The sequence below is a fragment of the Nymphaea colorata genome, chromosome 14 (assembly GCF_008831285.2).
Source record: "Nymphaea colorata isolate Beijing-Zhang1983 chromosome 14, ASM883128v2, whole genome shotgun sequence".
Classification (NCBI taxonomy): Eukaryota; Viridiplantae; Streptophyta; class Magnoliopsida; order Nymphaeales; family Nymphaeaceae; genus Nymphaea; species Nymphaea colorata.
In genome coordinates, this window is record NC_045151.1 from 5,696,625 (window position 1) to 5,714,228 (window position 17,604).

At 38.9% G+C, this 17,604-nt stretch overlaps 1 protein-coding gene across 1 annotated transcript in view; it reads left to right on the forward strand.

The window, feature by feature from the left end:
* The window catches only part of LOC116267554 (ABC transporter C family member 2-like), a 93,359-nt gene that overhangs the window by 50,503 nt on the left and 25,252 nt on the right, over window positions 1-17,604 (forward strand). Inside the window, exon 16 of the mRNA XM_031649346.2 lies at window positions 784-924. Within this exon, the coding sequence (XP_031505206.1) occupies window positions 784-924 (141 nt within the window). The remainder of the gene's footprint in view (window positions 1-783; window positions 925-17,604) is intronic.

The window sequence follows — 17,604 nt, forward strand, 5'->3', positions numbered from 1 at the left end:
ACCATTTATTATCTGGTATCCAGTTAGTAACCAAAACTTCTCATGAGAAGTGTTCAGTGTCTCAGTTTGCAGTTGCAAGTGCTGCAGCTGCCTTGATAGCTCCAAACCACAAAATATGTATCACAATCTTCTCTAGGACTAGTTCATGTCAAAACTAGGAAGGCAATAGGAGAGGGTACTACTCCTTACAATATCCATTTCGGAAAATTTATGAATAAGATGTCCTATGGAGCAGGTGGTGCAGGTCAAATAACAGTAAGGTGTCCCATGTGATTGTATAACAACCCGACCCACTCCCGGGCTCGGACCCCTGGTTCGGCGGATGTTCACTATAATTTGATTCGAAAGTAATGCTGTTGGGTAAGACAGCTCATGTGGGAGTTCCACTGTGGGCTTTCTGTGCAAATCAGTTACAGCCAAATCAAAAGCAAAGCTTGAAAGTCAATTCCTTGTTACTACTGCTAAATAAAAGGTTACTCCTTTTTGGGTTTGCTACCTACTAGTCAAGTTAAAAGAAAGTAGTTACCAGTGTTGTGAACTTGAGCAACTGTAAGTAGAGTAGGTGTAATTTCTCAATCAGCAGTTTTAATGCATGAATTTGAATAGCTGACCTCATTATTGTATGCTCGGCTTAGTCGCGCTTAGAACAGAATTGCTCCCTTATGTCCTCTAAATTGTGCCATTTTTTATTTCTGAAATCTATTTCATTTTCTGTATGGTTTTAGTTTTTTCTATTTTCATTTTATGAGTAGTTTAATAGACTTTGTATTCTTTCTTTTTTAGGTTGTAAATTGTAACGTGTCATTGAAACGACTGGAGGAGCTTTTTCTTGCTGAAGAAAGAATTCTCTTACCAAATCCTCCTCTTGAGCCAGGGCTTCCTGCCATCTCAATCAAGAATGGTTACTTTTCATGGGATACAAAGGTTCTTTTTGCATCTATAATTCATCTATTTTCTATAATATCCATGTTAACATATATTGTTTCTGATGGCTCTGATCTCACTCCCGAAGGAGGGGCATCATCATTGTCAATCTTGAGAATATTGTAAATCAGGCCCAAAGAAACAACCTCTTCAAGTAATATCAGCCTTGAAGCTTTCACCAACAAGTCAATCTCACAAACCCTCAAACAAGAGGTGAAGAAGAACTTAAATTAATCACACAAAGAGATACAAGAAGTAGGCTAAAAAGCCATACATAAAACAATGGGAGAGCTGCCCTATTTATAGAGGAGAGGGCCAAAGAGAAGAAGGAGGAGGCAGTCCCAACGACTAGAAATCTAGCTGTTGGGACTAGTCTCCCTCTATGAAAAATAGAAAAAGGAGAGGGATAAAAGGGGAAAACAGAAAATAATACATAAAGAAAAAATACATAAAGAAAGTGAAGATTACATAGGTGTCCTAAGTACCCAAAATATAAAATATATATATATATATATAAAGCATATATTAGATGACTAATATATGTGATATATATAAATGTATATATGTATACATATGGGATACATACATTCTAACACCCCCCCTCAAACTTACGGTGTGATAACCGAAAGTTTGCCAAGGAGAAAATTAAATCTGGTAGCAGCGAGAGCTTTAGTGAAGAAATCGCCAAGTTGATACTCTGATTGGACATTGGAGAGATCTATGTTTTTCTGAAGGAACTCTTCACGAACATAATGGCAGTCCATCTCTCTATGCTTTGTTCTTTCATGGAATGTGTGATTGCTAGCAATATAGATTGCACTTTTGTTGTCGCAACAAAGCTTGACAGGATTCGTAATATGAATTCCCATATCTTTCAGTAAGCTTTTGAGCCACACTATCTCCATTGTTGTAGTTGCCATTGCTCGATATTCAGCTTCTGTTGATGATAGCGATACCTTATTCTGTTTCTTGCATCGCCAGGAAAAAGGAGTCACCTAAAAACACACAAAAACCAGTGGTGGAGTGCCTATTATTGGGATCTCCACCCCAATCAGCATCTGTATACGCAACTAATTCTAATATAGAAGAAGAAGACAAAAATAGTCCTTTGTTGATAGTGTTTTTCACATAACGGACAATCCGCATTGCCGCTCCCATATGTACTGAGGTGGGTCTTTGTTGAAATTGGCTTATCACATGCACAGCATGAGCAATGTCAGGTCTGGTGATGGAGAGATAAGAGAGAGCGCCAACTATTTGCCGAAAAGGAGTGGGATTCTCCAATATCTCTCCATCATCAATTTTCATTTTTACTCCCAGTGCTGCTGGAGTATCCACAACTTTGTCATCTGAGATACCTGTTCTGTCAACTAATTCACTAGCAAACTTCATTTGAGAAAGAAGATAACCTTGTTTGCTATAAGCAACTTCAATTCCAAGAAAATAAGTTAGTCTTCCCAAATCAGTCATTTGAAAACATTTGCTAAGAAAGTGTTTTACCTCTATAATCCCTTCATCATCACTCCCAGTAATAACCATGTCATCAACATACAGTAATAAAACAATTACACCTACGGAGGTAGTTTTTATAAACATGGCAGTATCAGAGTAGCAAGATTTAAAACCTTGATTAAACATGACACTACTAAACTTGTCAAACCAGGCTTTGGGAGCTTGTTTTAAACCATAAAGAGCTTTCTTAAGGCGTAAAACTTTGTTTTGGGGTAGATCAAAACCAGGGGGAGCACTCATGAAAACTTCTTCTTGTAGGTGACCATTTAAGAAAACATTTTTAACATCCATTTGAAAAATAGTCGAATGTTTAACAGAGGCAATGGCAATAAGGGTTCTAACAGAAGTCATGCGAGCAACAGGAGCAAAGGTTTCTTCATAATCAATCTCATATCCCTTGGCAACAAGTCTGGCCTTATATCTTTCTAAGGTTCCATCACTTCTAGTTTTGATTTTATAGATCCATCTACAACCAATAGTCTTTTTCCCCGTTGGTAGAGGCACAATATCCCAAGTTTCATTGCTTTCAAGAGCTTTAAGCTCAAGATTCATGGCTTCAATCCAATTGGGATCTTCTTTAGCTTCAAGGTAAGAAGATGGCTCATGAAAAGAATGATGTGCCATAATACAAGCTCGAAATTTTGGAGAAAAAGACTCATAAGAGACAAATCTTTGAGGAGGCCTAATGTGCCTTTGGGATCTCCTAGGAAGAGATTGATTAGTTTCTTGATTTTGGGGGTCTCTTCTTCTATAAACTAAGATCTCTTTTGGAGGGATGATATGAGTAGAATTATCATTGTTGACTTCTTCAATTGGTACCTCTATACCTTTATCGGGTTCATCATCATCAATATCATCATCATCATCAATATCATTAGTCCAAAGAAAAGTATAATCTTCTAGTTTCTTGGGTTCATCTTTGAAACCATCTTCATTTTCTAAAAAGATCACATTTCTAGAAACATAAACTTTATCTTTTTTAATATCATAACATCTATAACCCTTTTGAGTTTCGGAATACCCAATAAAAACACAACAAATAGCTTTGGAGGAAAGCTTATCGTCTTTGTCACTTAACACAAAACATTTGCAACCAAAGACTTTAAGTCTATTGTAATTAGGTTTAACATGATGAAGTCTTTCAAAAGGAGAAATATGTTTCAAAAGTTTGGTAGGCATTCTATTAATTAAATAGGTTGAAGTCAAAACAGCCTCGGCCCAAAAGTTTTTGGGAACATTTTTAGATAAAAGAAGGGCTCTAGTAGTTTCAATAATGTGCCTATGTTTACGTTCGGCCACTCCGTTTTGTTGTGGAGTGTTAGGACAAGATCTTTGATGAACAATGCCTTTTTCTTTTATAAATTGTTGAAATTCATTTGACATAAATTCTCCTCCCGAATCACTTCTAAAGACTTTGATATTTGAGCCAAATTGGGTATAGATCATGTTGTAGAAATTCTTAAAGTTTGTGAATACTTTCGATTTGTGCTTGAGAAAATAAACCCAAGTATGCCTAGAATAATCATCAATAAAGATCACATAGTATAATAATCCTCATTTTGACATAATAGGAGCGGGTCCCCACACATCCGAATGCACCAAATCAAAAGATTTTTGGGCAATAAAATTTCTATTATCAAAAGGTAAGGCTTTCATTTTAGCCTTAATACAATCATTACAATCAAAGTTCTTTTGACAAAAATTCTCCATGAATGGAAGATGAGACATTTTTTCTATATTGGAATGTCCAAGTCTTTGATGCCAAGTTTGAATGTCACATTCTTTGGAGATATTGCAAGATGGTCTTGAAAGGTCCAAAAAGTCTATGTAGTAGAGATTATTTGTTCTAAAACCTTCCCCAATCATCTTCTTGGATATCCGATCTTGTATCAAACATTTGGATTGTGAGAAGATTACATCAAAACCAAGGTCGGCTATTTGAGAAACGGACAATAAATTTAAGTTTAATTTAGGAATATGTCTTACTTGAGGTACTTTTAAAATTTTGGATCCAAAAGCTAGGTCAAGATTTCCAATAAAATCAATTTCAAGAGAGGTACCATCCGCCGTTTTCACAAAGGAATAAGAATCATTTTTAGTGCATTCGGTGAGAAGGGATTCATAAGGAGTCATATGAAAAGATGCACCCGAATCAATAATCCAAGAGTACTTACTTGAAGAAGTAGATGCCACGGTCGCTCCCAAAGTCGAAGGTGTGCTTCCTCCTTTTAGAAAAGGTTGAAGAGCACTTATGAGTTGCTCAAGTTGGAATGAACTTGCTTCTTTCTTCTCTTCTTGAATTTGAGTCGCAACATTGCTTCTTTTATCAAAAATTCTAAGTTTTGGACATCTTGGCTTGGTATGTCCTTCTTCTTGACAATGATAGCAAATAATTTTTCTCCTTGTTCCTTCATTTGTACGATTGAAGTGAGGAGGTCTATAAGGTCTCAAGTGGGCCCCCGGCCTAGATGTGGCAAGCACATTGTTGACTTTCTCTTTATCAAGACAAAGACGATTTTCCTCCATTTGAAGTTCCGCAATAGCCTCATTCATAGATGGTGTTTTAGAACGATGAAGTAAAGCGGTTTTGACACCATCAAATTCCGGTCTAAGACCTATGATAAACTTGTAAAACTTCTCACGTTGTATTTGCTTTTCTCTAAGAATAAGATCTTGTGTCCAATGTGGTTCAAAAATACTCAATTCATCATACAATTGATCCATTTCAGCCACATAATCTTTAATGGATCTATCTCCTTGTTGAAGATTGTGAATTTTGAGTTGAACATGATGCATATAAGCAACATCTCTCATGGTATGAGTTTTCTTTAGATATTCCCAAGCTTCTAGGGCAGAATTTAATTTAGAGATTTGCCCGCTAGTAGCATTGTCAACACAAGTCAAGATCCAAGTAATGATTTTGTGATGACCAACACTCCATTCTTCCCATTTTTTGTTGTATTCAGCCATTACCTTCTCTTTTTCGGTTGCATCCAATTCCATAGCCCTTCCATCAACAACTTTCGTAAGGACTAGTTGTGGTTCAAGTTTTGTCCCATCAACTAGTCCCCAAAGGCTTTTACTACGAATAAAGTGTTCCATAGTTCTAGCCCATTGTATGTAATTTGTTGATGAGAGTGGGAAAAGGAAGAGAAGAGACTTTGTCATCCATGGGCACAATCAACAAGGTAGATCCACTTACAAGTTATGAAGAAGATGGCAGCCACGTGAAAAGAAGTCCACGGCAAGGATAAAAACTCAACAATGATAGAAACCAGTCACCCTTTCAACAGCCACGAGCTCACCACCAAGGGAGCTAGATTTCGTCAAGAAATCACCAAAAAGAAGCCAGCAAAAACACTCTTCTTCTTGTGTAAAACTGCAGCAAGCAATATCTCGAGCACTTGGAGTGTTTCACAGCTCCAACGCAAGAATAAAAACTGAACCTTCAATCTTGAATGGCAGCAAGACAAAGAGCCAAAAACCTGGCTCTGATACCATGTAAATCAGGCCCAAAGAAACAACCTCTTCAAGTAATATCAGCCTTGAAGCTTTCACCAACAAGTCAATCTCACAAACCCTCAAACAAGAGGTGAAGAAGAACTTAAATTAATCACACAAAGAGATACAAGAAGTAGGCTAAAAAGTCATACATAAAACAATGGGAGAGCTGCCCTATTTATAGAGGAGAGGGCCAAAGAGAAGAAGGAGGTGGCAGTCCCAACGACTAGAAATCTAGCCGTTGGGACTAGTCTCCCTCTATGAAAAATAGAAAAAGGAGAGGGATAAAAGGGGAAAACAGAAAATAATACATAAAGAAAAAATACATAAAGAAAGTGAAGATTACATAGGTGTCCTAAGTACCCAAAATATAAAAAATATATATATATATATAAAGCATATATTAGATGACTAATATATGTGATATATATAAATGTATATATGTATACATATGGGATACATACATTCTAACAAATATATCTTCTGGTTTGTTCTGATGCATTATTATGTTCTTTTACTCTATTTCTCTTGACTGTCAGAGTTATTCTCTCCTTAGTAGTAGTAAAGGAGTGGAGGATGTACTAACTAGATGTTAAGAACGCATTTCTAAATGGAGACCTTCAAGAGAAAGTATATATGTGCATGCCTCTAGGATATGAGGAACTCAGAAAATGTTGCAGGTTGAAGAAAGTCTTGTATGGGCTCAAGCAATCTCCTTGGGTGTGGTTTGAGCGACTCAAACTTGTAATGAGACAACATAGGTATCATCAAGGGAATGAGGATCACATCCTCTTTGTAAAGAGAAAGGAGTACAAACATGGTAACTCTTCTGTTGGTATATGTTGATGATATCATTGTCACAGGTAATGATGAAGATGAAATCATGAAGTTAAAGAAACTATTGGCTATCGTGTTTGACTTCAAGGACGTTGGCAAGTTAAAATATTTCCTTAGCATTGAAATTGCTAGGTCAGGCACAAGTCTTGTGTTAAATAAAAAAAGGTACACTTTAGATTTATTAAAGGAAACTGCGAAACTTGGGTGTAGACATGCTTCTATTTCTATACATGTTGGAAACAAACTTAGCCTCAGAGATGGGGAGCCCATTTGTGAAGAAACAACGAGAAGATATCAACGTCTTGTTGGGAAGTGGATTTATCTCACTCGTACTAGACCTGATATTACCTTTGTTGTGAATTTGATGAGTCAGTTTATGCATGCACCCACTGATGTTCACTTAAAGACAGTTGATAGGATTTTATGTTACTTAAAGAGGAGTCCTAGCACGGTCTCTTGTATGTTAAGCAAGACTCTCTTGAGATTGAAGGTTATTCAAATGCTGATTGGGCAGGATGTGTGGATACCAAGATATCCATCTCAGGTTACTGTATTTACTTGGGAGGAAATCTCCTGGATTGGAGAAGTAAGAGACAAGACGTTTGCTCCCGCTCCAGTGCTGAGGCTGAATATAGGGCTATAGGCTTGTAGCCATGGGAGTCTCTGAGATGTTGTGGCTGAAAGTGCTGTTGGTTGACATCAGAATCAAAATTGAGGGTCCAATGAGGATGTACTTTGATAACAAGTCCGCAATCAACTTGGCCAACAATCTAGTTTTCATGATAGAACGAAGCATGTGGAGATTGATCTTCATTTCATTCGAGAAAGAATTGATGGTAAAGAGCTTGTCCTGTCCTACATGAAGTCCGCTGACCAAGGCCTTGCCATCTACTTCATTTGAGAAAAATGTATTCAAGTTGGGCATGTTCGGGCCTGTATGCCCAACTTGAGGGGGAGGGTTGACGTTTTATATATGATTGGGTCTGGGTCTGGACCTGATCCGACCCATTCTAAAGGGGCAGTCCATGTTGGGTCCTATTTAAGTAACCTTTGTAACCCTAATTTGTGTGTGAATGAGAATTAGGAGAGAGAGAGTGACCGGCAGTTGGTGAGCGCCGGAATCATCTCTTATTATCCTCGTGTTGAGGGTTTTCCATGTTACATTTTGTGTTCTCTGTGCTTTTGCTGTTCAAAAATATTTATACTTAGATGTAGGCTCGTATTTACTTTTTGCTACAGATCTCCACTCAGAAATGCACTTTTTATAAATAACTATGATATAAATATAGACCTATATTAATAACCACAATTAGAAATTCTCAATGGAAGAAAGTGCATTAAGTCTCTAAACTAAATAAGAACAGTTAGAATTCAAAAGCATACAAGAAAAGAGGTGCAATATGGCCTTAAATAGTCCTAACAAAGAGGGTGGGATCTTGAAGGGCTAGAGTCCTAGCTGTTGTTCATTGATATATTGATACTTGATACTTAAGTTATGTTGGAGGATGCAATTATAAAGTAGTTGTTGCACGTGGAAGAGAGAGAGAGAGAGAGAGAAAGAGAGGGAGAGAGACGTGAAAGAGATATTTCTTATTATCGTGCCCTAGTCTCTACTTAAAGAGAGGTTAGGGCACGTCTAGAGCTGTTACATAAGGGAGCCTCATAAAGTTGTAAAAAGACAAAACAAGACTCCAACTTTTAAATAATCAGAAAACTGCTACACTTAAAATAAACTTTTTGATTCAACACTCCCCTTCAAGCTGGAGCATAGATATCAACCATGCTTAGTTTGTCACAACATCTAGAGAAATCACCAATTGGATGAGCCTTCGTAAACATATCTGTTGCCTGATCTTCAGAAGCTACATGAACTGTAGACACCACACCTTTTATAAGATCCCGAACATAATGACCATCCACCTCAATGTGTTTAGTTCTTTCATTAAATACTGGGTTGTTTGCAATATAAGTAGCAGCCTTGTTATCGCCGTACATTTTCATAGTAAGAGGAACATGAATATTCATATTTGTTAGCACAAATTTAACCCACGTCATCTGAGTAGTTGTTTGAGCCATTGCTCTATATTCAGATTCCGCACTGGATGTAGAGACTACATTTTGTTTCTTACTTCTCCATGATATGAGCTTGCCCTAATAAAGATACAAAAGCCAGTGGTGGATTTTCTATCATCAACAGACCTTGCATAATCAGCATCACTGTAAGCTACAAACTTCTAAAGATTCACCTTTCTTAAAGAAGAGGCCTCTGCCCGGGGATGACTTTAGGTATTTCAACACCATCAACGCAATATCCCAATGGACTCTTCTAGGTTTTTCCATAAGCTGACTTAATTTCCCAACAGCAAAGCTAATGTCTGGTCTTGTTACAGTAACATAAAGAAGTTTGCCAATGAGAGACCTATAAGATCGTGAATCTACTTGATCTGATTGATTATCATGAAGATGAAGACGTGGATTCATAGGGAGATTAGCTGGCTTGGTCCCTAACATCCCTGTATTCTGGAGTAGGTCAAGGACATACTTCCTTTGAGACAATACTATACCTTCTTTGTTTTGCGTAACTTCAATCCCAAGAAAATAGCGCACGTGACCAAGATCTTTCGTGACAAAATGCTTTTGAAGGAAAGCCTTTGTAGCTGAGATTTCTTGATCTCAATCACCTGTCAAGATAATGTCATCAACATATACTACCATAACAACTATACCTTTGGAGGTCTTCCTGATGAATAGAGAATGATCCAAAGGAGATCTTTCAAATCCATATTGTGAAACCACCTCTGATAATTTGTGGAACCACGCCTTGGGACTTTGTTTGATCTATAAATCGCCTTCTTCAAACGACACACTTTACTACACTCCCCCTGTCGCTCAAACCCTAGGGGTTGCTGCATATATACAGTCTCCTCAAGATCACCATAAAGAAAGGCATTCTTCACATCAAGCTGATACATAGACCAATCAGAGTGTACTGCAACAGAAATAACGAGGCGAATAGTGCCCAACCTGGCCACAGGAGAGAACGTCTCAAAAAAGTCAACGCTGTATGTCTGAGTGTAACCCTTAGCCACTAATCGAGCCTTATATCGCTCTACTGACCCATCTGAATGATACTTGACCGTAAATACCCATTTGGAGCCAACAATGTCACAATTTTCAGGTAGATGAACCAATTCCCAAGTATCATGTTGTACGAGAGCATCCATCTCATCTTACATAGTTTTCCGCCATTTACAGTCTAGTAATGCCTGTTGATGACCAGTTGGTATAGTATGGACTGACATAACCTTAAGAAACTGAAGATGGTCAATGGAAACAAAGTGAGAGATAGGATGCATGGTACACTGTCTCTTGCCTTTGCGCAGGGCTATAGGCAAGTCCTGTGAAGGATCACCATCAGGTATACTTACTTCACTGGAGCTCACATCCTACGGAGAGTCTGATGGTCGACCATGAGAGGGATCCTGTCGCGGAGTGTAGACCAATAGAGGGTCCTGGAACCTATTCATAGTCGAAGTGGGACAAGGAAATGGTGAAGGAAAAGATTGCAACAGGACAGGAGGAATAGGTAGAGGAATACGACATGACATCTCAGAAGACACTGAAGTAGGACTAAAGTAGGACTAAGACTCGAAAAAAGTGACATCCGCACTGATATACTCTTTTTGAGTTACAGGGTCAAAGCACTTGTATCCTTTTTGGTTTCTAGGATAGCCAACGAACACACATTTAATGGCTTGAGCAAAAAGTTTATCATGTTTAGGCCCAAGAATATGAACAAAACAGGTACACCCAAAAACTTTAGGTGCAACAAGAAATAAGCTTCGATTGGGATAAACAAGTTTAATGGGTATTTTGTTTTCAATGGAGGATGAAGGTAAACAATTTGTCAGGTAACAAGCCATGAGTATGGCATCACCCCACAAGTATGCAGGTACGTGATTATGAAGCATTAGGGTACGAGCAACAGTTAGAAGTTGCCTATGTTTTCGTTCGGCAACTCCATTTTGTTGTGAGGTATGAGGGCATGTAAATTGAGAAGAGATACCATTTTCAGCATAAAAGGTCATTAAGATAGATGATTTGAACTCGAGAGCATTATCAGTGCAAATACACTTAACAACGGAATCAAACTGAGTTTTTATTTCAATAATCAAGTTTTTGAGAATACAAACTGCTTCAGACCTTTCCTTTAAAAGGAACACCCAACTGACTTGAGAGTAATCATCAACAACGACCATAAAATACCTAAACTTAGTTCGACTAGCAACCCTACTAGGCCCCTACACATCAACATGGAGAAGATCAAACAACCCTTGACTCGAAGGAAAACTACTACGAGTGTGCTTGCCAAAAGAATCTGGGACTGAGACATTAGGTAAGATAGAACGGAGCTTGGGCGCTGAAGGATGACCAAGCCTGAGATGCCACTAGAAGAATGTAGACTCTGATGTAGAGGAGGTAGCAGCATGACCCATAGGAGCCGACAGGATGTAGACGCCTCCTTTCTCATAGCCGCCACCAATCGTCTTCCCAGTTTGTAGGTCCTGAAATGAGCATGAACAAGGGTAAAAAATAATGCGACAGTGTAAATCAATAGTCAACTGTTTGACGGAGGGCAAATGAGATGGAAATTCAGGAGCATATAAAACATGTGGAATAGTCATGGACTGAGAAAGCTTCACATCTCCATAACCCAATATGGGTGACATTCTACCATCTGCAATTTTGACATGACGTAGCTGAGAGAATCTATGTAAAATAGTAAAAGAACCAGGTCTACTGCAAAAATGTCTCGATGCTCTTGAGTCAATAATCCAAGAGATACCTGATTCAAACGTGGACGTATCCGCTGAGAAGGCTCGATCAGTTAAAGCTGTGGACGCTGAAGCCTGTGAGGCTTTGTGTGCCAAAAACTGTTCATACTCAGATCTGTCAATGCTAACTGTAACTGTCTCTGATACTGTGCTAGACGACGGGCCATCCACAGTAGGAGTGGCAACCTGTGCAGAACCCATAGGAGGAAGAGTAAGACTCTTGCCCTGTTTGGTGACCATACCTCTCCCCTGTGACATAGAGGATGGACGACCATGTTTATCCTAACAATGATCCTCCAAGTGTCCCATTTTTCTACAATAGGTGCATTGGAACCTCCCACGACCACCAGTTCCACGACCTATACCTCTTCCTCTGGCACTATAGGTGGTGCCCTGACCACGACCACCCCCCACAGCAAGCGCAGAAGCTGGCATCACATTAGCTGGTTGGGACAAGCTAATAGCTAGACGACTAAGTCTGTTGTATGCATTAGAGAGATCAGGAATTTCACTCCCAGTGAGCATCTGATCTTTGGCAGCGGCATACTCAGGAGAAAGACCAGCAAGTTAGGTTCAAAGTGTGACTTATAACAAGATTTGCATGGAGGGCGCAGGAATTTCAGTCGCTCATACGTAGCTTTAACTGTTGCAAAGTATTGTGATAGATCTTGATTTCCCTGTCGGAGATTGTGCAATTCTTCTTTAACTTAGAGGATTTTACTTACATTTTTATCTTGTGAATATGTCTGCTTAAGGAATTCTCACATCTCCTTAGCAGTAGTATAATAAGTAATAGTAGAAGCAATTTGTGGTTGGACGCTGTTCATAATCCAAGACATAACCGTGCTGTCATCCTCTTCCCAGGTCATGTACTTCTGCGGCTTGTCAATAGGTTCATCCTCTTCAATTATGTGCCTCTTTCGATGTCCTTTAACTGACAACATAAAAGACCTGGACCACAGTTCATAGTTGTGTCCATCTAACTTCACAGTAGATCCAGAGGAAAAGGGATTTTCAGCTCCTTTATGATGATTTGTTGCTCTCAGCCATAATGAACCACAAAAGAATTAAGAACAAGAATATCGCGATAAAATTGTGCAACAGCTAGGGCACATGAAATCAGTCCTATTTATAATCAGTCAGTCATGCAAAGGAGCTGATAAACAAAGTAGACATCAGCAACATTGCATGCACATCAATAACCCACAGAAAATAATCTTGCCCTTCTCCACGAAGACTTCAACAAACAAAACAGCAAACGGCACAAACCTCCTTCACCAATCTGCCTATTGACTGTATTCTGTAGCAGGAGTTTCAGAGAAAAAAAAAAAACAGCAAACGTGCAGACTTTCTTCATGCAGATTTTACCAGACTACATACCTTCAACCACGACATGCCTTCAACTTCATAATTATATAACAAAAATAACTAGAGGTAGAGAACATCAAACCCTAGTATCCACACCGTAAACTTCTGAAGAATACAAATCAGTCATCCATTAACCACAAGATCATTCAAAAAATAGTCTGCCTTTGACTGCAACCATCACCCACAACTTTGAAACATGTGTCTTCATATCTCCAACGATCTTCAGACCTTGCAACGACCAGATCTAGGGCATCTAATCACTACTGATCATGTCTTGGCAGTGATTAGATCCCTGAACTCCCATACGATGCAGCCCCTTAGGGCGAACTGTTACCCACGGCAGATCTGGACAGAATACTAAAGATGAAGAGGAAGAAGAAGAGAGAAGGAAGGCAGGAGAGGGGAAGACGACCAGCAGCTGGAGTCAGACAGGTCTAGGGAGACGAGGCTGTGATACCATTTTGCACGTGGAAGAGAGAGAGAGAGAGGGAGGGAGAGAGAGAGAGAGAGAGAGAGAGAGACGTGAAAGAGATATTTCTTATTATCGTGCCCTAGTCTCTACTTAAAGAGAGGTTAGGGCACGTCTAGAGCTGTTACATAAGGGAGCCTCATAAAGTTGTAAAAAGACAAAACAAGACTCCAACTTTTAAATAATCAGAAAACTACTACACTTAAAATAAACTTTCTGATTCAACAGTAGCAACAGTAGCTTGATGCCTTAATTTTGTGGCTTTTAGTTATCATATGAGTAAATATACCTAGTTATGACTTGACTTAATGCTAGTTTGATTTATTTCTGAATTACATGATGAATTAGGCCACTACACATTCTTTTTTATGTTTGGCAAGTTATATATTGTTTTCTTTCAAGAAAATAGTTAACAAAACCCATCTGGTCACCGAGTTGTCTCTCTAAGCTTTGAATGAAGAATGGCCACATTGATACACCAAAGACACTAGGACTGAAGATGAAGATAAATGATGGAGAAATTCTAGAGAACCAACGTTTAAAGCTACTTGTCTATCACCAAACCTGAAATTGCATATGTTCCTATTTCGCAAGCCTGTTCTAGCATATCCTTGTTTCTGTCTGTTGAGAAAATAATAAGATTGCAGTCTGATTTCTACCATCCTTTCATATCTCCTAGACAATTCAGTGAAAAACTATTTGACCAAATGGTGATCTTGATTTGCCCTCCACTTCAAGCTGGATACTCTATATCAGCAAAAGGAGCAGAAAAATAATTCACGACTGTGTGATAAGACACCAACTTAATTCTGAAGCCCACAGGTCTGACGAGCCCTCTCACAACTCAAATCTGTCTACTGCTTAACATGACAGAAACAAGAATATCATGACGAGCAAGCACTGAAACTCTTCTTGTCCAACAGTACTAGGGCAGAAAGTAACCCATGACATCAAATGATGCTACAACTAGGGCACAGATCAGACCAGAAAACTGACTGCTCAAATCAGCAAATAAATATCAAAATTATCCACATTTAAGTCTTACTTGCAAACCGTTGACTAATGACCATGAAATAGAATCTTCGTCACGTGAACTTCAGAAGACATCTTCTTGACCCAACTTCAGAGAATCCTCCAATATCACCTGAACATATAGTCTGCTTCATAGCAGATGACAGACAGCTTCAAACATCTACAACGATCAGCAGACCAGATTGCCTTGTTTCCAACGTTGATGTCAACAGCCACCGAGATTCTGATTGCTTAGGTTTTCTTTACCGTGAGCGATCAGATCTTTGGTCACATGATTCAAACCAGAGATGCCTTCAAATGTACAGAATAGAAGATAATGGTGAAGAAAGAGAGGAGAGAATAGAATGAGAAGAAGGAAGAAGTATGGCGTCAGACCCTCTTAGGAAACAGTGGCTCTAATACCATATTGCAGTTGAGAGAGAGAGAGAGAGAGAGAGAGAGAGAGAGAGAGAGAGAGAGAGAGAGAGAGAGAGAATCATCTCATTATTTTAATCCTAATCTCTTAAAATATAGGTTAGAGAGACGGTGGAAGAATTACATATAAGCCCATATAATAAAATGAAAATATTAAACATTCATCTACAGTTTCTAAAATTCTAATAACCACCTGACTGAAACCTTATTATTTTCTCAACAGAAGCCTTTATGTATTTATCTATCGCTAAATCGAATACTTCACATGCAATGTTTGTCGTAAACCAGTTGCAACAAGATCCCACATTTGTACACATGGGACTAGTTATGAGGATTGTCCAGTATGTCATCTTGTCGTGAGAGAAAGAGAGAGAAGAAAACACGTTCAACTTGTTATTGATCTCCAACTTGTTATTGATCACTTATCCTAACCCTTACTTAAGGGAGAATTAGGGTACAAAACAAAATTACAATGTAAACCCAAAAGTTATTGAAAATAATTAAAGAACTGTCAGGTCCTTTAATATTTTAAAAACTACCTCAACGTCAACACTGCCCTTCAAGCTGGAGCATAGATATCTACCATGCTCAACTTGTTACAACACTTTGAAATTCACTAATTGCAAGAGCTTTAGTAAAGATATCAGCAGTTTGTCCTTCAAAGACCATGTGAGTTGTAGAAATCACTCTTCCTTGAACTAAATCACGAATGTAATGACAGTCTACTTCAACGTGTTTAGTTCTTTCGTGAAAGACTGGGTTATTTGTAATATAGGTGGCTGCACTGTTATCACAAAACATTATCATAGGTAGTTGAACTGAATGTCAAGGCTTTCAAGTATGGATCTAACCCATGTTAATTTTGCTGCCATTTGGGCCATGGCCCTATATTCTGACTCAGCACTAGACCGTGAGACCACATTCTGTTTATTACTCCTCCAGGATATAAGATTCCTTCCTACAAAAACACAAAATCCAGTAGTAGATTTTTTATCTTCAACACATCTTGCATAGTCTGCATCACTATAGGCTTGGACATCTAAGGTTTTCCCTTTCTTGAATAGTAGTCCTTTACCAGGAGAGGACTTTAAGTATTTGAGTATCATCAATGCAGCTTCCCAATGAATCTTCCTTGGTTTCTCCATAAATTGACTCAACTTTCCCATTGCAAAACTAATATCCGGTCTTGTAACTGTCACATAAAGAAGCTTTCCAATTAAGTATCTATACATCTTGGATTCTACAGGTTCTGACTGCTCATCATGTAGGTGCAATCATGGATTCATGGGAATGGTGGCAGGTTTTGCCCCCAACATTCTAGTTTCTTGCAATAAGTCTTTGAGAGAGAACTATTCCTTTCTTACCACGAACCACTTCTATTCCAAAAAAGTACCTCAACTGTCCAAGATCTTTTGTGACAAAGTGCTTTTAAAGAAATTCTTTGGTCTCAGATATACCTTGTTTATAGTTGCTGGTCAATATAATATCATCAACGTATACTGCCAAGATAACCATACCCAAGTCTCCCTTCTTAACACTAAATGATCAAGAGGTGACTTCTGGAATCCACTCTGTGAGACAATATCAGATAGTTTATGAAACCACGCACGGGGCCTTTGTTTCAGTTTGTATATGGCTTTCCGCAATTTGCACACTTTCCCACACTTTCCCTGAACCTCGAAGCTAGGTGGTTGTTGCATATAAACTGTCTCCTCAAGATCGCCAGACAGGAATGCATTTTTGACATCCAATTGATGCATCTGCCAGTCATAGTGAATTGCAAGAGAAATCAAGAGGCTAATGGTACCTAACCGGGCCACTGGTGAGAAGGTGTCAAAGAAATCAATACCATAGGTCTGAGTATATCTTTTTGCAACCAGCCGAGCTTTATAGCATTCAAGGGTGCCATCTGCATGGTATTTGATAGTGAATACCCATTTAGATCCAACAATATCACAACCAGAAGGAGGAGCAACAAGGTCCCACGTGTGGCATTCCTGTAAAGTATGTATTTCCTCTTCCATAGTCTGGCGCCAATTAGGGTCTAGAAATGCGTGTTGATGACATGTCGGAGTAGTATAAGTAGACAGAGAATGAATGAATTGTTGCACTTTGTCACTTACATATTCAGACGTCACAAACTGTGAAATGGGATGAATGATGCATTGACGTTTACCCTTCCGCAAGGCAATAGGAAGATCCTGTGAGTCAGAGATAACCGGAGGTGAGGAATCAGGTACACTTACCTCAGGAGAGGATGATAGAGGTGGGCCATGTGAGAGACCCTGTCGGCAAGAGTAGACTAATGGAGGATCAGAGAAACAATTTTGGGGTGGTGATGAACTCAGAAGGGACATAAGCGGGAAAGATGGGATTGGCAAAGGGTATTGAGGGAGACTTTCAGGGCAAGAGGTAGATGGTTGTAGGAAATATGGACGGAATTGAAAGACACTACATACTCTTTCTGGGTGAGAGGGTCAAAGCATTTGTAGCCTCGTTGGTTCTTGGGATAACCAATGAAGATACATTTTTGGGCTTGGGCAGCAAGTTTGTCTCGCTTTGGTCCAAGGATATGAACAAAGCATGTGCATCCAAACACACGAGGTGGAGTTTGAAACAATGGACGAACTGGGTAAAGCATTTGAATTGGAATTTTGTTAAGTATAGATGAGGATGGTAGGCGATTAATGAGGTAACAAGCAGTTAGGTTCG